General features: G+C 42.5%; 1 protein-coding gene across 1 annotated transcript in view; it reads right to left on the bottom strand.

The window, feature by feature from the left end:
- The window catches only part of adgrv1 (adhesion G protein-coupled receptor V1), a 486575-nt gene that overhangs the window by 380466 nt on the left and 81842 nt on the right, over positions 1-24267 (bottom strand). Inside the window, exons 23-29 of the mRNA XM_033017268.1 lie at positions 23258-23438; positions 16524-16723; positions 11547-11673; positions 10862-10942; positions 6788-6927; positions 5518-6124; positions 306-521 (exon numbers count right to left, since the gene is read on the bottom strand). Of these exons, the coding sequence (XP_032873159.1) occupies positions 306-521; positions 5518-6124; positions 6788-6927; positions 10862-10942; positions 11547-11673; positions 16524-16723; positions 23258-23438 (1552 nt within the window). The remainder of the gene's footprint in view (positions 1-305; positions 522-5517; positions 6125-6787; positions 6928-10861; positions 10943-11546; positions 11674-16523; positions 16724-23257; positions 23439-24267) is intronic.

The raw sequence follows: 24267 nt of genomic DNA, 5'->3' as shown, positions 1-24267 counted from the left end.
GGGCGAGGTGCAGGAGGAGGAGGAGGTGGAGCTGCTGTCGCTGACCCTTTTTCCTTTTAAGCCTGACCCGCTGAGTTACACCAGTTTTTTGTGTCTATCTTCGGTATAAACCAGTATATGCAGTATCAAGCCGGGCAAAATGACACAGCTTTTAGGTTGCCCGGAGGGACTTTAGGTGGCCATTGGCAACCGGGCAACTGTTAATTTCAAGCCCTGCATTCAGGTATAAAAATGCTAATTAACATACGACAGAACATTAAGACATGACTCCATGTGTAACAGTAATAAGCATTCATATGTCCTACCAGCTCTTGCTGTCATTGACAAAGCTTGAAATTTGACAGAAACATCCGCAAATATGCCTCCAGTCCTTGTGACATTGATTATTGGTCCAACGTAATTTTCATAAACCCGTACGGCAGAAGTGGAGAGCTGCAGGGTTCCAAATGCATCGTCGTTGGCATTGATTATCACTTGGGCGATGATGTCGTTCTTTGATCCAAGGCGTGGAGATCCAGCAACTAATAAATTGGATGGAGCGTCCAATGTGGGGCACGGTATAGAGTCCATGGGAAAAAATAGGAAACAGAATAATGTTTATTAAAATTAAATTAACATCTAATTTCCAATCATGGAGTTATATAGTGATAGCCCTTCAGCCAAACTTGCCCACACCGGCCAACATGTCCCAGCTATACTAGTCCTACCTGCCTGTGTTTGGTCCACATCCCTCCAAACATGTACCCGTCTAACTGTTTTTTAAATGTTTGGATAGTCCCTGCCTCAACTACTTCCTCTGGCAGCTTGTTCCATACACCCACCACCCTTTGTGTGAAAAGGTTACCCCTCAGATTCCTATTAAATCTTCTCCCCTTCACCTTAAATCTATGCCCTCTGGTCCTCAATTCATATTCTCTGGGCAAGAGACTCTGTGCATCTACTGGCACAATTCCTATCAATAAATGGGTAAACTTGATGACATTAGCGGCACTGGTCGATAATCATTGAGGCGAGTAAGAAATTTATTGTTCTATCTGGGACATATGACAATAAAACACTCTTGACTCTCTTGAATGATGTATTCTTTCCTCATGCCTAGTTGCACAACACAGTCAATGTTATCATTGCTTTTACATACTGATGGTCTGGATTGTTGTATATCAACAGGTCACTCCCTGACTTATAGACACACGATGAGACAAGGATTTATAGAAACATAGAAAATAGGTGCAGGAGAAGGCCACTTCGAGCCAGCACCGCCATTCATTGTGATCATGGCTGATCGTCCCCAATCAATAACCCGTGCCTGCCTTCTCCCCATATCCCTTGATTCCACTAGCCCCTAGAGCTCTATCTAACTCCTTGGACATCAACCCAATACCTAGAAACCAAAATTCCGCCTACTCATTGAGTAAACTTGGTTATCATTGGTTTTGTTGTACATCATAATAGGAAAGCTACTTACTGAGTAAAATTACACATGAATGTAACCAATTACCTTTGAACGAGTATCAGAAAGGTACTGCATGCAATCAATTTCATAGAGGAGGGATGATTGTAATGAACAATTTATTTAATGCATCCTACTTGTAAATGTATTTGTAAATGGGCATTGCAAACTATTTAGCCCACACTGCGATTCATCTGTTGTGACTGCAGTCACCATCCCGGAAAAGACCTCTGATGGAATCATTAATAATGGGTGCTTGGTAGACATAATTTGCTACATTGCAATAAACGCTTTTCCTGATATGGTCTCCTATACATCAGCGAGCCCGTGTAGACAAGGTGACCATTTTGCTGAACATTTGCGCTCTGTCAACCAAGGCCTACTGGATCTCCTGGTTGCTAACCATTTTAACCCCCCTTACCACATTGACATTTCCTGTCCTCCATTGTCAGGGTGAAGCTACCTGCAAATTGGAGGAACAGCACCTCATATGCCACTTGAGTAGCTTGCAACCTAATGATATGAATTTTGAATTCTCCAATTTTAGGTGACTAACATACAAACAAAGCCACCCCCTGTCTTTCTCCAAGCCCACCGACTTCCTTTCCTGTGCCCCAATTAATCCGCACCCACCTTTCCCTTTCCCCCCTATATTCCTTCTCTGGCTTCACAATTTGCAACCAAGTCTAAAGGAGGATCCCGACCCAAAACACCACCTCTCCATATTCTCCAAAGATGCTGCCTGACCCACTGAGTTACACAATCCTCGTGTCTTTGTCTCTTCATCTCTGGCCCTTGTACAACAATCTGCAATCAAAAGCCAGGCTTTGTCCTCCCTCTACCTATCTTCCAGCTTTCTCCCCACTACCACAAAGAAAGGCCCCAATCCAAAACATTGCATATCCATTTTCTCCACAGATACTGCCTGACCCGCTGAGTTATTCCAGCATTTTGCATCAATTTTGTTTTGTAAACCAGTATCTGCAGCTCCTTGTGTCTATATAGTCTTTCAATGAATGAATGTCTTTTATATTCGAGCTTATTTGTATCAGCTTGCCAAAACAAGCAGAGTTGACTGTCCTTTCAGGTTAGGCAGAGGTTCACTTGCACCTTCTCCAACCTCATCTACTGTAACCCCAACAGTCCTTTCAAGTTAGGCAGAGGTTCATCTACTGTATTCGTTGTTCAAGATGTGGACTCATACACTGGCGAGACCAAATGTAGACTGGGCGATCGTTTCGCTGAACCCCTTCACTCAGTCCGCCTGAACCTTCCTGATCTCCTGGTTGCTGCACACTTTAATTCTTCTTCCCATTCCCTCACAGACCTTTTTGTCCTAGGCCTCCTCCACTGTCAGAGTGAGGCTAAATGCAAATTGGAGGAGCAGCATCTCATATTTCACTTGGGCAGCATATAGATCAGTGGTATGAATATTGATTTCTCTAACTTCAGGTAGCTCCAGCATTCCCTCTCTCTCTATCCCTCCCCCACAAAAGTTACACTAGCTTCTCATGTTCACCCTACAAGCAGCTTACAATGGCCTGTTTCATTTATCATCTTTACTTTTTTGCATATCTTTCATTCATTGTTCTTTATCTCTCCACATCATCGTCTATATCTCTCGTTTCCCTTATCCCTAACCAGTCTGAAGAAGGGCCTTGACCCGAAACATCACCCGTTCCTTCTCTCCAGAGATGCTGCCTGTCCCGCTGAGTTACTCCAGCATTTTGTGTCTATCCAGAAGATGCTGTTGATTTAGTTCATTCTTACAGGAAGAAGTCAGACTAGCTTCTGACTTTTGTCATTTGTTACAGCAGCTGGTGCCCCCATAAATGTTAAGGACTTACTTAACACCCTGCTATCGAATATTTTGTCTAATGGAGGTTTATTGGGAATCCAGCATTAAGTCACTTGGGAAGACCTGGATCTTCTCTCCTAGCCACTTAGACCACACAGTTATAAAAACAAACTTTAAGATTTTTCTCACTGTAACCTCACTGTATATTAATGATTTGGAAAGGGGACTGAAGGCTTTGTGGCCAAGTTTACAGATGATGCTACGATAGGTGGAATGGCAGGCTGTGTGGAGCAAGCAAGGACTCTGCAGAAGGACTCGGACAAGTTAGGAAAGTGGGCAGAGAAAATTCAGTGTAGCAAAGTGCGGAGTCAATCATTTTGGTAATAAGAATAAAGGCGTAGATTATTTTCTAAATGGAGAGATAATCCAGAAATCGGAAGTGCAAAGAGACTTGAGAGTGCTGGTGCAGTACTCACTCCCAAAGAGTTAACTTGCAAGTAGAATTGGTAGTAAGGAAGGCAAATTCAATGCTAGCATTTATATCAAGTGGACTGGGCACCATATCTGAGGAAGGATGTGCTGGCTCTGGAGAAGGTCCAGAAGACGTTTACAAGAATGATTCCAGGAATGAGTGGGTTAGCATATGATGAGTGTTTGTCAGCACTGGGCCTCTGCTCGCTGGAGTTTAGAAGGTTGAGGGGGAACTTCATTGAAACTTACATAATAATGAAAGGCATAGATAGAGTGGATGTGGAAAAGATGGTTCCAATGGTTGGAAAGTCTAGGACCAGAGGTCATAGCGTCAGAATTAAAGGGCGCTCGTTTAGTAAGGAGGGGAGGAGAAACATTTTTTAGTCAGATGGTAATTCATCTGTGGAACTCATTGCCACAGGGGGCTGTGGAGGCCAAGTCAGTGGATATTTTTAAGGCAGAGATAGACAAAGGTCTTGATTAGAACGGGTGTCAAGGGTTATAGTGCAAAAGCAGGAAAATGGGATCAGGAGGCAGAGATCAGCCAAGATTGAATGGTGGAGTAGACTCGATGGACCGAATGGCCTAATTCTACTCCTATAACTTGTGAACTTTCATTTATGTGATAGACTTTAATAATAATTTAAAGAAACTCATCACTGGGGAATGGAAATTAAATTCCCAGTGGCAACTTGCTATGCACTCTGATTCCAAATCCAAACTGTTTCCAAAGGACACTCTTGCTTGATTTAGATATCCATCTTAATGAATGCTGCAATGTGCTACATTATTACCTGGTGCAGATATAATCACAGTAAGATTCTTGGCTCTGCTCTGCTCGCTCTACTCTGCCTGGTGTGGGGAGGGATATTCATGTGTTGTGTATCAGGCTCAAGCTGTGATATTCTACTGCAGGAAGACTAACGGTGAAGCAAGCAGGATGGATTCTGCATGGATGGTTCACAAATGTAGGCCAGGTGATACAAGTATCAGTCGCCCTGGCTGGTGCAGTGGAACAACAGGGGCAGGTGGGGTTGGACAGGCTAGATGCAGGAAGATTGTTCCCGATGTTGGGGAAGTCCAGAACAAGGGATCACAGTTTAAGAATAAGGGGGAAATCTTTTAGGACCGAGATGAGAAAAACATTTTTCCCACAGAGTGGTGAATCTCTGGAATTCTCTGCCACAGAAGGTAGTTGAGGCCAGTTCATTGGCTATATTTAAGAGGGAGTTAGATGTGGCCCTTGTGGCTAAAGGGATCAGGGGGTATGGAGAGAAGGCAGGTACAGGATGCTGAGTTGGATGATCAGCCATGATCATATTGAATGGCGGTGCAGGCTCGAAGGGCCGAATGGCCTACTCCTGCACCTAATTTCTATGTTTCTATGTTCTATGTTTCTAGACATGTGTTCAGTGTTATTCACAGCTCAGAGAAACGTGACCCTCTGCCTTCCTCCATCTTGAAGAGACGGTGTGGCACACCACTTCCTGGTTTTATAGTCCCTCCCCCCTGCCGCCAGCGGGGGCAGCAGAGAGAATGGGGAATTTTGTAAAAACATTAATATCTCTGTCATTTTTAATCGACGGGAAAAATCCTCGGCACACATGCGGCGGAGGGGGGCTCTGAGCAAGGTGGCCAAAAATGACGGCCGTAGGTGGCGGCGTTCTCTCGGAAATCGCAGCACAGAAGGCCAAAACTGGTCAAGAACAGACTTTTAGTAATATAGATATTAACTCTCAATGGCTTGAGTAACACAACCAAATAGACCAACTTCTGATCACCATTTTGGATTACTCACTTGGTCTGTCTTGCTTCCCTTTCAGCAACACTACATCACGTAACTGGACAAACACAGACTCGGCCCTTTCAGGTTCTCCATCATCCAGAATGGGGATAGTTATGTTAGCTTCCATTTGATTGGCTTCAAAGATTATTGACCCAGATATGGCACGGTAATCATTTTCATCCATTGCTCGATCAATGAAGGATGGCAGATCAGTTGATCTTGTGTCCTCGACAGTTGCGTATGTGACCGCGGCAATACCGAAGAATCCACCGTGTCTCTCCACCGTCAGCGTCACGTTCTGGTCCTCCTCCTCAACTCGAATCGGTCGGCTTCTTACCGAAAAGGTGAACACCCCATAAGGATCATCGTCAGCCAGAACTGTCACGGTGGCATTTACTAGAGTCCCCAGTCGTCCTTTGGAAACATTACTAATGTACATCAGAAGCTCTTCGTCCAATTCCGGCACATCATCTGAAGCCACCTGCAGCACTATGTCGGCCAGTGTTTGCCCCGTTTCAAATGTGATGTTGCCATGGATATCGACCAAATTATTGTTAGGGTCAGAGACCACATCCCAAAATAAAGTAACTTGGGAAAGAGCACCACCAGCACGGGATACCTAAAAATTCAACAACAAATTAAGTCAAATCATAAGGTGCATTCCTCATTTTAAAATGTTGTGAAAGACTTAAATTAATCTACAATTTATGTTTTTTTTAATATATTTACCAATACAAACTAAGCACTGAAATCATTGTAATATGTTTCAATAGACAATGTGTTTCAATAGGCAGGAGTACGTCATTCGGCCCTTCGAGCCAGCACCACCATTCAATGTGATCATGGCTGATCCACAATCAGTACCCCATTCCTGCCTTCTCCCCATATCCCCCGACAGTGAAGCAAGCAGAATATTCCTTTAAGAGCCCTATCTCACTCTCTCTTGAAAGTATCCAGAGAACTGGCCTCCACCGCCCTCTGAGGCAGGGAATTCCACGGACTCACAACTCTCTGTGTGGAAAAAGTGTTTCTTCATCTCCATTCTAAATGGCTTACCCTTCATTCATAAAACGGTGTCCCCTGGTTCTGGACTCCCCCAACAACAGGAACACGTTTCCTGCCTCTAGTGTGTCCAAACCCTTAATAATCTTATATGTTTCAATAAGATCCCCTCTTATCCTTCTAAATTCCAAAGTATACAAGCCCAGCATATGACAGTCACAATTTGTCACAATTTGCATCCCAGATAAGACATTAACCTATTGGCAAGATAAATACTGACCTGTAATAATACAACGTCATGACCCCCTTCAGGTTCTGTACCCTTTGCCTGTAAAGAGTCACTGCTGAATTGGAACACTCCATAGGCATCATCAGAGACATCAATGGTAATGATGATTTCAGATGCTATCCCAAGGCTAGCTGGAGATCAAAATATTTGAAACAGGAGGTTATAATTGTTTCATTGCTAACTGATTTCACCTCAATTGCAGAAACAAAGATACATTGATTTTATAAAATAACTTGCATTTTAAGAATACATAAGACTAACTTTTTAAATAATTCTCATAATCATGATGGGAGCTGACCTGCTCCAGAAATGTTGTCCAGCAAGTCTTAATTAGACTCGAGAAGAGCTCAAAGTAGATACGCCCGTATTTAAGGAGCATTATGATCTTTTGAAATTCCCTTCCCAAAGATAAATCAATCCAGAGACCCAGATTATTTATAAATTAAAATGACTACCATTGAATCTTAATCAATACAAAAGTATCTGAAAATGAAGACAACAACAATATCACATATGAAATTATTTCACAAAGCTAGCAGACAACTTCAAAATTAAAATGATTCCTTTGGGAAGAAATTCTGACAATCAATATTATCGGTGTGTAATCCCAATTTCACACCAGCAAGGTTAATCTAAATTGCTCTCAGAAAAGGTTTGTCAGGAAATCAGTGGTCGAGAAGTCATTAGTTTGATGCTTCTTGAGTATAAATCTTTTCGATTAGAAACTTTTTAGGGCAAAATATTTTTTATCATTAACAGAAAAATAATACAGTAAATTTTGAAAGGTTTTAATCAAGTTTTATTTTCCTCGGACTTCTTTAGGTATCTTTATTTGGAGCCAAGATTAACTGCAAATATTTCCAGGAAGGCAGTTTGTTCAATAAATTAGTGTTAGCATGGATTGTACTGCTTTTGGAAGATTAGTGGTCTTTATGGATAGATACTTTGTATTATTATAATGTTTTGTTAAATATTCTGTTATTTAACACTATCACTGATAATGTGAGGATCCCACAAAGTCCTGTTAATGTCATTAAGGCTTTGTGATGAAATCTGCCGGAATATAAATGTTAATCTAAAAGTATACCACAAGCTTTAAACTCAGAATTAAAGGGCGCTCTTTTAGAAAGGAGGTGAGGAGGAACTTCTTTAGTCAGAGGGCAGTTAATCTGTGGAACTCATTGCCACAGAGGGTTGTGGAGGCCAGATTGTGGGGACGGCAGATGGCACAATGGGCTAAGTGTTCGGCTGGCAACCGGAAGGTAGCCGGTTCGAATCCCTGCTTGGAGTGCATACTGTCGTTGTGATCTTGGGCAAGACACTTCACCCACCTTTGCCTGTGTGTGAATGTGTGTGAGTGATTGGTGGTGGTCGGAGGGGCCGTAGGCGCAGATTGGCCGCCACGCTTCCGTCAGTCTGCCCCAGGGCAGCTGTGGCTACAGAAGTAGCTTACCACCACCGAGTGTGACTGAGGAGTGAATGAATAATGCGATGTAAAGCGCCTTGAGTATTAGAAAGGCGCTATATAAATCCCATCCATCATTATTATTAAGTCAGTGGACATTTTTAAGGCAGAGATAGACAAGTTCTTGATTAGAAAGGGTATCAAGGCTTCTGGGGAGAAGGCAAGAAATGGGATTAGGAGACAGAGATCAGCCATGATTGCATGGCGGAGTAAACTTGAGCTGAATGACCTAATTCTACGCTTATCATTTGTGAACTTGTGAAGATGCTAAATTGAAGAGCTGACACAAAAATTACTATGACCAAAAAAGCATAGGAGTAACCCAAAACATGGGTGATTAAATGATTTACAGCTTTAATGCTGTGTCACCGTTTTTTTTGTTGGCTTTACAGTACCAGTCATTACTGGAGATATTCATGTTCACATATGATATTCACATATTCCAAGCTTCATTCAAGCAGGGGGAAAAATAATCCTGATCAGTTTAAAAAGTGTGGGAACCGGGGCTCTGGTGACTCAGAGGGTGTACTGGGAGTGTTATTAGGTAAACCAGATGCTTAATCGGGATGCTTTGTCGGGACGACAGATGGCACAATGGGCTAAGTGTTCGGCTGGCAACCGGAGTGCATACTGTCGTTGTGTCCTTGGGCAAGACACTTCACCCACCTTTGCCTGTGTGTGAATGTGTGTGAATGTGTGTGAGTGATTGGTGGTGGTCGGAGGGGCCGTAGGCACAGATTGGCAGCCACGCTTCCGTCAGTCTGCCCCAGGGCAGCTGTGGCTACAGAAGTAGCTTACCACCACCGAGTGTGACTGAGGAGTGAATGAATAATGCGATGTAAAGCGCCTTGAGTATTAGAAAGGCGCTATATAAATCCCATCCATTATTATTATTATTATTAATCATTGGGATTTCTGAGTAGTCGGATTATTGGAGATTGACTACACATGCCAACACAAAATATGGCCCTAAAATCTGACAAAGTTGTTTTCAGAAAACCTGGATTCTGTTTCCTGAAAAGACTGCTTCCACCTGCCTTCTCAGAAACTCTTTCTATTTGTAATATTTCCAATATCTTCATAAGTTTTCCTTAGATCCATCACACTTCCAGACAGACGACAAGGCAAATGACTAGCAATATTCAACAACTGATTCCCAATCTTTTTAATACGTTTTTTAAATGCTGCAGGAAATGCTGTAGTTAATCCCACTTTTTCAGCACATTTCCACATGGGCCACTAGTTCCTCGTCTCGTCATTGTTCATTGTATTGATTATTCATCATAGAAACATAGAAACATAGAAAATAGGTGCAGGAGTAGGCCATTCGGCCCTTCGAGCCTGCACCGCCATTCAATATGATCATGGCTGATCATCCAACTCAGTATCCCATCCCTGCCTTTCACTTGGATTTATTCAGAACTTCTTTTTATTTTCCTTAAACCGAATGTGGTTAATGTTCAGACCTGGGTGAGGTCCTCACCAGTCTGCGAATGCCCAACTGGTGTACAGCCCATATGTTAGGATGTATTCAAGAGAAAGTTAGATATAGCTCTGTGGGTTAACGGAATCAAGGGATATGAGGAGAAGGCAGGAATGGGGTACTGATTTTGGATGATCAGCCATGAATAGCTGATATTGAATGGCGGTGCTGGCTTGAAGGGCCAAATGGCCTACTCCTGCACCTATTTTCTATGTTTCTATATTTCTTTGTATGGATGAGCATTTGGGAGACTGGATGGATGGACTTGCTGACTGCTGTGGGGATGCAGGTGACTGTTCTTGACACCGGATGGAATTTTGCCTAATTAAATCCTTTTAAAAACCTTAATTAGCATTTGCAATCTCACCTGCAGTAAAATGGTTTGTTATCATTTGCTTTATTATTAAGAATGGCAAAAGAGATTTCAAATGCTGTTCTAGACCTATTCCTCCGGGATAAACCACCTCTGCAGCCATGTGGGAACTATGTTCATGGTTGTATTTCTGATTTGTGAACTACTCATGTTACAGAAAATTCCCAGGGACAAATTCTCAGGGACATTTGTAACACAGCTCGCTTTTATTTCAGATTTCCAGCATTAGTTATTTTCCAAACATGACTTTCTCCCCTCAAATTCCTTTTCAAGCAAAAAATAAAAATCATATTTTTATATTCCCTCCTCTGAATTGCTACTTGTATCTTTCAGTCACATTGACTCTTCCTGGAAGTCCTTTATTAAATAACACCTTGTTGATTGGTTTTAATTTTTGGAAATATTGCTTTTACTACAATTGTCCCCAAATGTATTTATTTTTCATCATGAAGCAAACATCATTCATAAATATTAAACAAAATAATTCTGCTTATCCAATAACGTTGTCAATTTAAAAAAGTCCTAAAGGAAATATAAATATGATTAATAAATACATTTTGGAACTTAGATTTGCAAAATAAATAAAATATCTAGTGAATTGAACATTGACACAAGAGATGGATATTTATGTAAAAGATAAGAGAGGACATCAGGTCCATGCACCATTCACCTCATCAGAAGCTAATTGTAAACAGCAGAAGTAAACAGACAAAAACAATGACATGATAGACAGAAGGTTCTTACCATGCATGTGGAAAGCTGGAAGAACAAACTCCACCTCACCATCACCACTACCGCTGGTACCTACGCCAGGCAGTTCAGCCACTTCAGAAAGAAACACACAGTACATTCACATACACACAAAAACAAAAACAGACAAAGTGCGTGAGAAAACATACAAATGACATTGATCAGTGTTCAGCCAGTAGGTTTTTTTGAAAGGTAAAGCAGTTTTCTTTTACAACAAGACAATGAATAATCATGGCCTATATACAACTCAACTAACCCAGGGAGTTTCCCCAATAACAAGAAGTTGCATGCATCACAGTTTTTTGCATTAGCTGGCATAGATTTAGTGGAGCATGCCTCAAAGTGATAAATGTGATAAGCTTAACAAACCTCAAAGATTTCAAATGTGCCACATGCAGCCAACTGCTTCTGATTTCAGACAAATGAAAGCTTCCCAAAATAATTTTGATTGTACAAAAGTGACGTGGCAAGGTGCTATTTATTGCACAGACAAAAATAAACAAGGCACAACAGACTAGAAACTCACCAAGCGGAAATGTATCCTATTAAGCTAAAGCAAAAATCAGTGCAGTTATAATGTGCAAGTTGCTTTAAAATCTTTTGTTTGCCATTTAAATACCGTTATTTTCTTTAAGAAAGAAGTTCTTTGTGAATCAGTAAAGTTCCTCTTGGTCCTCACCTTTCTCAGAGTTTGATAGCACCACTTTAAAGCTGCTGGGTAGTTCAGGAACAGAATCGTCGGTGATATTTATAGTTATGTATTTATATTGCTCTCCAGGTTTAAAATCTAGAGTGCCTGCTGTATCCTAAAAAAACAAGTTACATCTATTAGTAATATCCCAATATAGGAGAACTAGGTATTAATATAAATGTTGCAATCCATCTATGGTCCATGGTTCACAGGTGAACTCCTACAAAAATCAGCTTATTCTAGACCGATTGAAGAGACGTGGTCTCCAGTAGCATGAAATTACCATTTATAAAGTCAACATATGGATGCTTTAAGGCTCGGCATGAGAATCCTACTTTTCACCATTGCCAATGCTTTTTTATTCCTTTTTCAAGATCCTGGCATTGCTGCACCATTTAATATCAATCTCCACGTGTCTTTGCAAAAGTGATGGGTAGCTGTTTTTATGAACTGTAGATGACACCACCCATTGTGGGCCTGATCTCACATAATAATGAGATGCAATACAGAGAGCGTAATATTATGGTGTCAAGATAACAATCTCTCCCTCATTGTCAGCAAGATGACGGAGCTAGTTAGCAACTTCAGGAAACATGGTAGAGCACATGCCCCAATTTGCTGAAGTAGAAATGGTCGAGAGTTTCAAGTTTCAAGGTGTAATTATCATCAACAATGTGTCATGGACCAACCACATTCTCTCTGATGAAGGTACACCCACAGTGCGATTGGACAGACTTTAGAACCCATGACAATATAGTCATAGAGTGCTACAGTATGGAAACAGGCTCTTCGGCCCAACTTGCCCACACCGGCCAACATGTCCCAGCTACATTAGTCCCACCTGCTTGTGTTTGATCAATATCCCTCCAAACCTGTCCTATCCATGTACCTGTCTAACTGGTTCTTAAACATTGGGATAATCCCAGCCTCAACTACCTCCTCTGGCAGTTTGTTCCATACACCTCAGACTCCTATAAAACCTATCAAATCCAGATTCCTATTAAATCTTTTCTCCTTTACCTTAAACCTATGTCCTCTGGTCCTCACCTACTCTAGGCAAGAGACTCTGTGCAACTACCCGATCTATTCCCCTCATGATTTTATACACCTATATAAGATCACCCCTCATCCTCCTGCGCTCCAGCGAATAGAGTCCCTGCCTACTCAACCTCTCCCTATAGCTCAGACCCTCTAGTTCTGGCAATCATCCTTGTAAATCTTCTCTGCACCCTTTCCAGCTTGACAACATCTTTCCTGTAACATGGTTAAACAACAGCAAACTATTTTGTCTGAAGAAGGGTTTCGGCCCGAAACGTCACCTATTTCCTTCGCTCCATAGATGCTGCTGCACCCGCTGAGTTTCCCCAGCAATTTTGTGTACCTGCAAACTATTTTAAGTCAGAATAGTATTGCATGTGATTTGAAGACAAACCTGCAGGTGGCGGTGTTCCCACAACCTACTTGGTGATTTGTAAGGTGCAGATACACTGGCATTAATTAAATGATTTAACCTTCATACATTAACATTCAAGCATTGAGTTCTCCTTCCATAAGCTTCTTCCATACAAGCTCTATTTTGCAACCTACCTCATTGCAGGCATTGGACTTTCCTTCTGGAACTGATACACTACATTGCTGGAAACTATATTCTACACTATATATCTTTCTCTTCGCTCTACATTTGGTATTTGTGTTTGGTTAGACCGATTTCCAAATGTACCGGTGGATTCACAAACAGTTTCTTCCCTGCTGTTATCAGACTATTGAACAGTCCTCTCGCAAGCTAAGATGCAGTCCTGATTTCCCAATCAACCTCGTTGAAGCCCTTCAACATTTATTTAAATCGACAATTTCTCTGTAGCTGTACCACTATATTCAGCAGAGTTTTCCTCCAGGCAATATCTACTGTACTTGCATATGGTTGATTGTGCCCATGCCTGGTATGATTATCTTGGTACCAGTGACAATAATAAGATAACATGGACAAGCTTTTCCCATTGAGAGTAGGGAAGATTCAAACAAGAGGACATGACTTCAGAATTAAGGGACAGAAGTTTAGGGGTAACATGAGGGGGAACTTCTTTACTCAGAGAGTGGCAGCTGTGTGGAATGAGCTTCCAGTGGAAGTGGTGGAGGCAGGTTCGATTTTATCATTTAAAAATAAATTGGATAGGTATATGGATGGGAAAGGAATGGAGGGTTATGGTCTGAGTGCAGGTAGATGGGACTAGGGGAAAATAATTGTTTGGCACGGACTTGTAGGGCCGAGATGGCCTGTTTCCGTGCTGTAATTGTTATATGGTTATAACATCAATACCAAAATGTCTACATTTGCATCTTTCCGACTGTGGATCTATTTGGATCAGTTTTTTTTTAAATGAGCTTGTTAACATGAAGTTAGCAGTTTATTGCATATGGAGATAGTTATTGTCCTTAGCATAAGTTGGTGTATTCAGTTTAGATAGTACTTTGGCTTTGGGCTTGGTTTTCTTAGTTGAGCACTTATCCTGGTGTTATAGCACAAGTGCTTTGTGTTTTAATTGTAATTTAAATGGTACAACAATTAATTGCATATTAACCAGACTAATACTAGGCTTCACTATCATTTGGCGCATGTGCCAGTTCCTGTCGCACATTCACATGCAGCCGACCCATTCTGCTCACAATACACGTGGTGTGTCCTTGACACCAATGGACGAAACCCATGGAAGAAACCGCAGTGCGAGCATGAATACTGCAGAGTTGGCAAAGCACTCCTGGTCATTTTGGTCCCACAGTCATATTTTTACAATTATAATAAACTAACGTATTTTGTTGACAGCTGCTGAATAACCACAAACCACGCTGCATGGAAGCCAAAATAAATACCTGGTCCCTTATTTACATGTAAAAGTAAAATCTAATGCCCAATGTAAGATGACTGTTAGGTATGTTTGAAAAGTGACACATATTCATTGGACAGTAGTGAAAGTAGTCAATGTTTGACTAATATTCTGGGATTTTTTGAAAACGTAACTAGGAAAATGGACAAGGGAGAGCCAGTGGATGTAGTGTACCTGGACTTTCAGAAAGCATTTGATAAGGTCCCACATAGGAGATTAGTGGGCAAAATTAGGGCACATGGTATTGGGGGGTAGAGTGCTGACATGGATAGAGAAGTGGTTGGCAGACAGGACACAAAGAGTAGGGATTAACGGGTCCCTTTCAGAATAGCAGGCAGTGATTAGTGGAGTACCGCAAGGCTCGGTGCTGGGAGCGCAGCTATTTACAATATACATCAATGATTTGGATGAAGGGATTCAAAGTAACATTAGCAAATTTGCAGATGACACAAAGCTGGTGGCAGTGTGAACTGTGAGGAGGATGCTATTAGAATGCAGGGTGACTTGGACAGGTTGGGGGAATGGGCAGATGCATGGCAGATGAAGTTTAATGAGGATAAAAGTGAGTTATCCACTTTGGTAGCAAAAACAATAAGGCAGATTACTATCTAAATGGTGTCAAGTTGGGAAAAGGGGAAGTACAACGGGATCGGAGGTCCTTGTACTTCAGTCTATGAAAGTAAGCATGCAGGTACAGCAGGCAGTGAAGAAAGCAAATGGCATGTTGGCTTTTATAACAAGAGGAATCGAATATAGGAGCAAAGTGGCCCTTCTGAACATAGAAACATAGAAAATAGGTACAGGAGTAGGCCATTCGGCCCTTCGAGCTTGCACCACCATTCAATATGATCATGGCTGATCATCCAACTCAGTATCCTGTACCTGCCTTCTCTCCATACCCCCTGATCCCTTTAGCCACAAGGGCCACATCTAACTCCCTCTTAAATATAGCCAATGAACTGGCCTCAACTACCTTCTGCGGCAGAGAATTCCAGAGATTCACCACTCTCTGTGTGAAAAATGTTTTCCTCATCTCGGTCCTAAAAGATTTCCCCTTTATCCTTAAACTGTGACCCCTTGTTCTGGACTTCCCCAATATCGGGAACAATCTTGTACAGAGCCCTAGTGAGATCACACCTGGAGTATTGTGTGCAGTTTTGGTCCCCTAATTTGAGGAAGGACATTCTTGCTATTGAGGGAGTGCAGCGTAGGTTTACAAGGTTAATTCCCGGGATGGCGGGACTGTCATATACTGAGAGAATGGAGCAGCTGGGCTTGTACACTCTGAACTTTAGAAGGATGAGAGGAGATCTCATTGAAATATATAAGATTGTTAAGGGCTTGGACACGCTAGAGGCAGGAAACATGTTCCCGATGTTGGGGGAGTCCAGAGCCAGGGGCACCAGTTTAATAATAAAGAGTAAGCCATTTTGAATGGAGACGAGGAAACACTTTTTCCTCACAGAGAGTGGCGAGTCCGTGGAATTCTCTGCCTTAGAGGGCGGTGGAGGCAGGTTCTCTGGATGCTTTCAAGAGAGAGCTAGATAGGGCTCTTAAAAATAGCAGAGTGAGTGGATATGGGGAGAAGGCAGGAATGGGGTACTGATTGGGGATGATCAGCCATGATCACATTGAATGGTGGTGCTGGCTTGAAGGGCCGAATGGCCTACTCCTGCACCTATTGTCTATTGTCTATTGAAACAGGTTAAATTTCTAGGGAGAATTGAGATAAAAATTAAGAAACAATCATGCATTCAGTAAACCATACTGATTGCCTTAACACAGTCAAGAAAACAGCAAATGCACTGCTGTTTGTCCGTACTGTCTTTGGGTTTATATGATGCACTACTTTTCTTCAGGGTTTCGGCCCGAAACGTTGCCTAATTCCTTCGCTCCATAGATGCTGCTGCACCCGCTGAGTTTCTCCAGCACTTTTGTCTACCTTCGCTGTGATAATAGTGTTGAGTAAGAATGTGCAGAGTGATAATGCTCAGATAAGTCGTTGCTATTATTACATTTGTTTAACTAAGTGAAACTAAATAAGCATCAGTCTTCCAAACAAAAAAAAACCTTTATTGCTTACTTGATAATCGGATGGGCTCGCAGCCGTCAGGGGAACAGTTTGGTACGCAACCACGACATTGCCCAGAAGACCTTGTGCACGAACTACAAGCAATCTGAGCGAACCAACCTCCTCCTTCACCGTAACACTCGGTACAGAGAACGCAGGCGAGACAATGACATTTGTTCCCGGTGGTGGTCCAGTGGAAAACTGCAGTAAACCTGCAAACACATCAATCAATCAATCAATCAATCAATCAACCTTTATTGTCATCTTGCAAGCAACAGTTGTACAGTGCAAAATGAAAAGACGTTTCCCAGGGAATAGCGGAGCATCGCACATGAAATTTAAAACATTTCACACATAATAACACTAAAAACAATCCAGTCCCTGATGAAACAGTATAAATATTTATACTGTATAAATAAATGTATAAACAGTATAAATAGTTAAAAGCAGGTAAAACAACAACGTTAAAATACAGTAAACCAATCATAAAAATGTCCGGGGCAGCTGATTTGAGTGGCCAGTGCCAGTTATTAAAGTGTCCGTGCCAAGCCGCAGAATCAGGTGACTATGAGTACAGAGTGACTGTTTAGCAGCCTCACAGCCTGTGGTAGGAAGCTGTTTAGCAGTCTTGTAGTCCGGGCTTTGATGCTTCGATATCTCTTGCCTGATGGCAGGAGATCCAGGTGTATGTGGAGGGGGTGCAGTTTGTCCTTAGCTATTCTCAGAGCTTTTTTCAGACAGCGGCTCTGGAACAGTTCTTGTACCGAGGGTAGGGAGACGCCAATGATCCTCTCTGCTCCCCTCACTACCCTCTGCAGAGCCTTCCTGTCAGAGCAGTTGCAGGTGGAGTACCACGTATTTATGCAGTACGTGAGTACAGACTCCACCGTGCCCCTGTAAAATGTCCTGAGGCTGTTGGTGGGGAGCGAGGCCTGTTTTAGTTTCCTCAGGAAGTGCAGTCGCTGATGGGCCCGTTTGACGGTCCCAGTGGTGTTCCTGGACCAGGTGAGGCTGTATGTAATTTGCACACCGAGGAACTTTATGCTCTCCACTCTCTCCACTGTGGTGCCACTGATGTTGAGGGGTGTGTGTTTTGGCTGCGCCCTCCTGAAGTCGACAACCATCTCCTTTGTTTTGTCGACATTTAGCTCTAGATTATTTTTGCCGCACCAGTCCACTAGTTGTTTTACTTCCTCCCTGTACATTGATTCGTCATCTCCGCTGATGTGTCCCACCACTGTTGTGTCATCTGCGAATTTTATGATCTTATTGTCCCTGAATCTGGCAGCACAGTCATGTGTGAGCAATGTGAACAACAGCGGGCTGAGCACACAGCCTTGAGGGGAGCCGGTGCTCAGCTATACAGTAGATGTAATATTTCCTAGAGACACAAGCGAATGCAAATGTTGCAAACTGAAGCAAAAAACCAAACTGCTTGAGGGAATGAATAGGCCAGCAGCATCTGTGGAGGCAGAAAGATGGGCCACGTTTTGGGTTAAGAATTCTGAGCTTTACATGGTTAGAGCTTTACATGGTTAGCTTAGTTTTGGTACAATAGTTGATTGTAGATTTTTCAGGTTCTAAATTACAATTTAATAAAATTACAAACCGAGGTGTTTGAGATTTATGTTGCATGTGCTATCCTGCTCTGGGAAGGGAAACAGACATTGGCTGATATTGGAAATTTGCTCAATACTGGCAAAATAATCTGAAGCATTCATGCCAGCTAGATATCATATAACCATATAACAATTACAGCACGGAAACAGGCCATCTCGGCCTTTCAAGTCCGTGCCGAACACTTATTCTCCCCTAGTCCCATCTACCTGCACTCAGACCATAACCCTCCATTCCTTTCCCATCCATTTCCCTATCCAATTTATTTTTAAATAATAAAATCGAACCTGCCTCCACCACTTCCACTGGAAGCTCATTCCACACAGCTACCACTCTCGGAGTAAAGAAGTTCCCCCTCGTATTACCCCTAAACTTCTGTCCCTTAATTCTCAAGTCATGTCCTCTTGTTTGAATCTTCCCTACTCTCAATGGGAAAAGCTTATCCACGTCAACTCTGTCTATCCCTCTCATAATTTTAAAGACCTCTATCAAGTCCCCCCTTAACCTTCTGCGCTCCAAAGAATAAAGACCTAACTTGTTCAACCTTTCTCTGTAACTTAGTTGCTGAAACCCAGGCAACATTCTAATAAATCTCCTCTGTACTCTCTCTATTTTGTTGACATCCTTCCTATAATTAGGTGACCAAAATTGTACACCATATCCAGGTGTGGTCTCACCAGGGCCCTGTATAACTGCAGTGGGACCTCCTTGCTCATAAACTCAAATCCTCTAGCATAAAGGCCAACATGCCATTTGCTTTCTTCACTGCCTGCTGTACCGGCATGCTTTCTTTCAGTGACTGATGTACACGCACACCCAGGTCGTGTTGCACCTCCCCTTTTCCTAATCTGACACCATTCAGCTAATAATCTGCCTTCCTGTTCTTGCCAGCAAAGTGGATAACCACACATTTATCTACATTATACTGCATCTGCCATGCATCTGCGCATTTACACATCCTATCCAAGTCACCCTGCAGCCTCCTAGCATCCTCATCACAGCTCACACTGCCACCCAGCTTTGTGTCATCCCCAAACTTGGAGATGTCACATTTAATTCCCTCGGCTAAACCGTTAATATATATTGTAAATAACTGGTGTCCCAGCAGTGAGCCTTGCGGCTCTTTGCTTCCTGTCTGCCAATCAGTTCTCCATCCATGTCAATACCCTACCCCCAATACCATGTGCTCTAATTTTGCACACTAATCTCTTGTGTGGGACCTTGTCAAAGGCTTTTTGAAAGTCCAGATACACCACATCCACTGGCTTTCCCTTATCCATTCTACTTGTTATATCGTCAAACATTTTCAGAAGATTAGTCAAGCATGATTTCCCCTTCATAAATCCATGTTGACTTTCGATCTTGTCACTGCTTTCCAAATACGTTGCTATAACATATTTAATAATTGACTCAAGCATCTTCCCCACTACCGATGTAAGGCTAACGTCTAGAATTCCCCGTTTTCTCTCTCCATCCTTTCTTAGAAAGTGGAGTTACATTGGCTACCCTCCACTCCATAGGAACTGATCCAAAGTCGAGGAAAATGATCACCAATGCATCCACAATTTCTAGGGCCACCTCCTTGAGTACTCTGGAGTGCAGACCATCAGGCCCTGGGGATTTATCTGCCTTCAGTCCCAACAGTTCACCTAACATCATTTCCTGACTAATGTTGATTCCTTTCAGTTCATTCCTCCCACTACACCCCCTAGTATATCTGGGAGATTGTTAGTGTCTTCCTTAGTGAAGACAGAACCAAAGTACTTGTTTAACTGTTCTGCCGTTTCCTTGTTTCCAATTATAAATTCACCCGTCTCTGACTGTAAGGCACCTACATTTGTCTTCACTAATATTTTCATTTTTACATATTTAAAGAAGTTTTAGTCAGTTTTTATATTCCCCACAAGCTTTCTTTCATGTTCTTTTTCCCCCCTCTTAATTAACCCCTTTGTCCTCCTCTGTTGAGTTCTAAATTTCTCCCAGTCCTCCGGTCTGCTGCTTCCTCTGTCCAATCGATATGCCTCTTCCTTGGATTTAACACTATCCTTGATGTCCCTCATTAGCCACAAGTTGAGCCACTTTTTCCATTTTATTTTTTCACCAGACAGGGATGAACAATTTCTGGAGTTCATCCTGCAGACTTTAAATCTTTGCCATTGCATCTCCACCATCAACCTTTCAAGTATAGTTTGACAGTCTATCCTAGCCAATTCCCGTCTCATACCTACCAAGTCTTCAAGTTCAGGCCCTCAGTCTCTGAATTAACTGTGTCACTCTCCATCCTAATGCAGAATTCCACCATATTATGGTCACTGGTGCCCAAGGGACTTTGCACAACAAGATCGCTAACTAATTCTTCCTCATTACACTATACCCAGCCTAAGATAGCCTGTCCTCTTGTCGGTTCTTCTACATATTGGTTGAAAAAAAAAAACATCCCGTGTACACTCAAGGAAATCCTCCTCCTCAGCACTGTCACCAATTTGGTTGGCCCAATCTATATGTGGATTAAAGTCGCCCATGATAACTGCTGTACCTTTGCTACATGCATCCCTAATTTCCTGCTTGATGTTATCCCCAACCTCCCTACTGCTGTTTGGTGGTCTGTATACAACTCCAACAAGCGTTTTCTGCCCTTTCACAGTTCTACCCATACAGATTATACAGCATCCAACCTAATGTCTCCCCTTGCTATTGCATTAATCTTCTCTTTAACCTGCAATGCCACCCCACCTCCTCTTCCTTTCTGTCTATCCTTCCTGAATATTGAAAACCCCTGAATGTTTAGCTCCCAGCCTTGGTCACCCTGGAGCCATGTCTATGTAATTCCAACTTTATCATATTCCTTAACTACTAACTGCAGATTCAATTTACCCACCTTATTACGAATGCTCCTCGCATTAAGGCACGTGGCTTTCAGGTTTGTTTTTCTTATCTCCCTTCTACCTTTTGCTTCTGTCCTCCTTTTATGTCCCTCTGCCTCCTTGCATTGGTCCCCATCCCCCTGCCCTGTTAGTTTACATGTGATCTTTCCTACACACTCTTCCCTGTTAACTGCACGCATACGGTTCCACGATGTTGACTCCACCCTCCCACAGTTTAGTTTAAACCCACCTGTATAACACTAGCAAACCTGCCTGCCTGAATGTTGGTCCCCTCCAATTAAGGTGCAACCCGTCCCTTTTGTACAGGTCACCCCTGCCCCAGAAGAGATTCCAGTGATCCAGAAATCTAAATCCCTGCCCCCGGCACCAACTCCTCAGCCACGCATCTCCCATACCTCCTTGTTCCTACCCTCACTAACATGAGGTAGTGGAAGCAAACCAGAGATAACTACCCTAGAAGTCCTTCTTTTCAGCCTCCTACCCAGTTCTCTATACTCACATTGCAGAACCTCCTTACCCACGTCATTTGTGCCTACATGCACAACTACTTCCGGCTGCTCACCTTCCCTCTCGAGGATATTCTGAAGTGGGTCTGAGACGTCTTGGACCCTGGCACTGGGGAGGCAACACACCATCCTCGAATCTCGCCCGTCTCCACAGAATCTACTGTCCGCACCTGACAATGGAGTCACCCACCACTGTGGCTCTGCCTGACATCGGTCTCGCCGGTCGAGTCTCAGTGCCGGGATTCTTGTCACAGTCCTGCCTGCCGCTCGGACTGTAAATGTCGTCTGCCCCGACAGCTCCCAAGAGGGTGTGCCTGTTTTCAAGAGGTACCTCCACCAAAGTCTCCTGTACTCATTTCATCCCCTCTCTTTCCGTCTCGAACCATCTCACCTCCTGTACCCTTGGCGTGACGACCTGACTGTAGGTCCTGTCCAGGAAGCTTTCATCTTCCCGGAAGGACCGCAGGTCATCCCAGCTGCTGCTCCAGTTCCCTAACTAGCTCCCTGAGGAGCTGCATCTGGACACAGTTCCCACAGGTTTAGTGGTCAGTGACACCAGCAGTGCCCGGACTTCCCACATCCTGTAACAAACGCACTGTTGTTTCTGCCATCACAAGTTTAAATATTTAACTTAAAACATTTAATTATACACACACACACACAACCGATTAAATGTAGTTTCCTCGCCTCAGCCTCCGAGCCAAAGACTCTTGAGCCAAAGACTCGCACTTTACCTCTCCAAGGCACCTCATTTTGTATTTCCTCAGGCAACTCATTCCACATATCTAAGATGAAAGAGTTAGCATCGGGTCCTTGATAAATCCTACCCCTTTCATCTTAAAACTATTCTCTCTATTGTACCCCTCAACACTGGGGGAAAGACTGTGGTTATTCACCTTATCTGTGTTCCCCTTGATGCTATAAACCTCATTAAAACGTCATCCCTCAGGAATCAAACTCCAGGAGAAAAAGTTGTACACTATCTTATAACTCAATCCCTCGAGGCCTTGTAACCTTTTCTTTGCATCCTTTCCAGCTTAATGACATTCATCATATCGCAAGGTGACAAGATATAGACACAGTACTCCAAAAGTACCATCCTCCTGCATTCAATACTCTGATTGATGAAGGCAAGCACACCAAATGTCTTCTTCATCACCCTGTTTTCCTGTGTTGCCACTTTAATAGAACTATGTATCTTTAACCCAAGGTGTCTCTTTTCTACAACATTCCCAGTCCACAGTTTACTGTTGCAAGTTTTTTTTTTGCTTTGACAACTGAAGCACATATAGTGATTATCCATGAAAAATTATTAAATATATTAGATAGGATCGGTCTAACCAACGTTTTTTTTTTATTTCCTTGCTGAAGAGAAATGCTGCAGTACATATATATTCCCTCATAGACTATCTAAAATCTCAAAGGTGCCTGGAAAGTTCGAACTTAAATCGTTAGCATTAGTGATGAACAGCAGGTCAACAAATTATTATTGAGTTAGTGGTTGCAACATTCTGATTATAGGCAGTGCACTCTTTTCTCACAAGAAAGGAATCATTGATGCCAGTCACATGTTTGGTGTGGTTGGGGGGGGGGAGGGGGGTGGGGAAGAGGAGAGTGATGTAGGTTTGGAAATCAACACAGGCTTTGCATGTCAGACCACATTACAGATAATCATTAACTACTCTAATGGCAACGATTATTACTTGGACGTACACAATGCACATTTTAACATAATTACCATATGGATGGTCACTAGATTTTATTACGACTTGTGTGCTTGCTTTCTCTGGGTCTATGCTGGCCCCACTAGTTGGAGTAGAGCCCACTTTCCCGTCTCCAGAAATCGCTGAAACCAGGGAAATTATGAAGTGCTCAGCAAGCTCAGGTAAATCATCATTTAGAACATGGACATTCAAAACCTTCGAGAGAACAAAAGCACAACAATGAAAGATCAATGTCCCAGAAACAAAAATTAAGAGCTTTTAAAAATTGCAATATTTTTTACTAATTTAGCACATTTAGAAAATTATGCAACAAAATCGCTTCTTTTAATTATATAAGCGTTTTAATTAGTCAAGGTGAACAAAGCATAGAGAACTCACTGTGCAGCACATGCAAATGCAACAAATCACAAATGGAATAAAGTAAAGGACAAATGCCTAAGTAAGTATAATAAAATGGTTTCAACTTGTTCTTTGGAGGGGAGAGCAAACTACTTTCTTTTAAAGAAAGGACCATTCCCTTCATACCTCGATTCAAGATTAATTTCAAGGTAATGCAATGCGTTTTTCTCACCAATGTTAACATTATTTCAAAAAAACATTCATGAAAATTGACAATGGGGCTTCATTGCCCCAATAGTCACTCTGATAATGTAAACACACTTGGATTGCATAGGGAAGCTAAACAGAAACTCTCTGCCTCAGAGAGCGGTGGAGGCAGGTTCTCTGGATGCTTTCAAGAGAGAGCTAGATCAGACTCTTAAAAATAGCGGAGTCAGGGGATATGGGGAGAAGGCAGGAAGGGGGTACTGATTGGGGATGATCAGCCATGATCACTTTGAATGGCGGTGGTGGCCTGCACCTATTGTCTATTGTATAATGAGCAAAAAAAAACCTGCTGAAGAAACTCAACACGTCAGGCAGCACCTGTGGAGAGAAACGAACAGTGGACATTTTTACTCCAGATTCCAGCATTTGCAGTCTTTTGTGTCTCGAAGCATGAAAGGGTTCAGAAAAAATTACGAGG

The sequence above is a fragment of the Amblyraja radiata genome, chromosome 3 (assembly GCF_010909765.2).
Source record: "Amblyraja radiata isolate CabotCenter1 chromosome 3, sAmbRad1.1.pri, whole genome shotgun sequence".
NCBI classification, from domain to species: domain Eukaryota; kingdom Metazoa; phylum Chordata; class Chondrichthyes; order Rajiformes; family Rajidae; genus Amblyraja; species Amblyraja radiata.
Note: the sequence above shows the minus strand (reverse complement) of the source record. Positions and strands in the feature narration are given on the sequence as shown.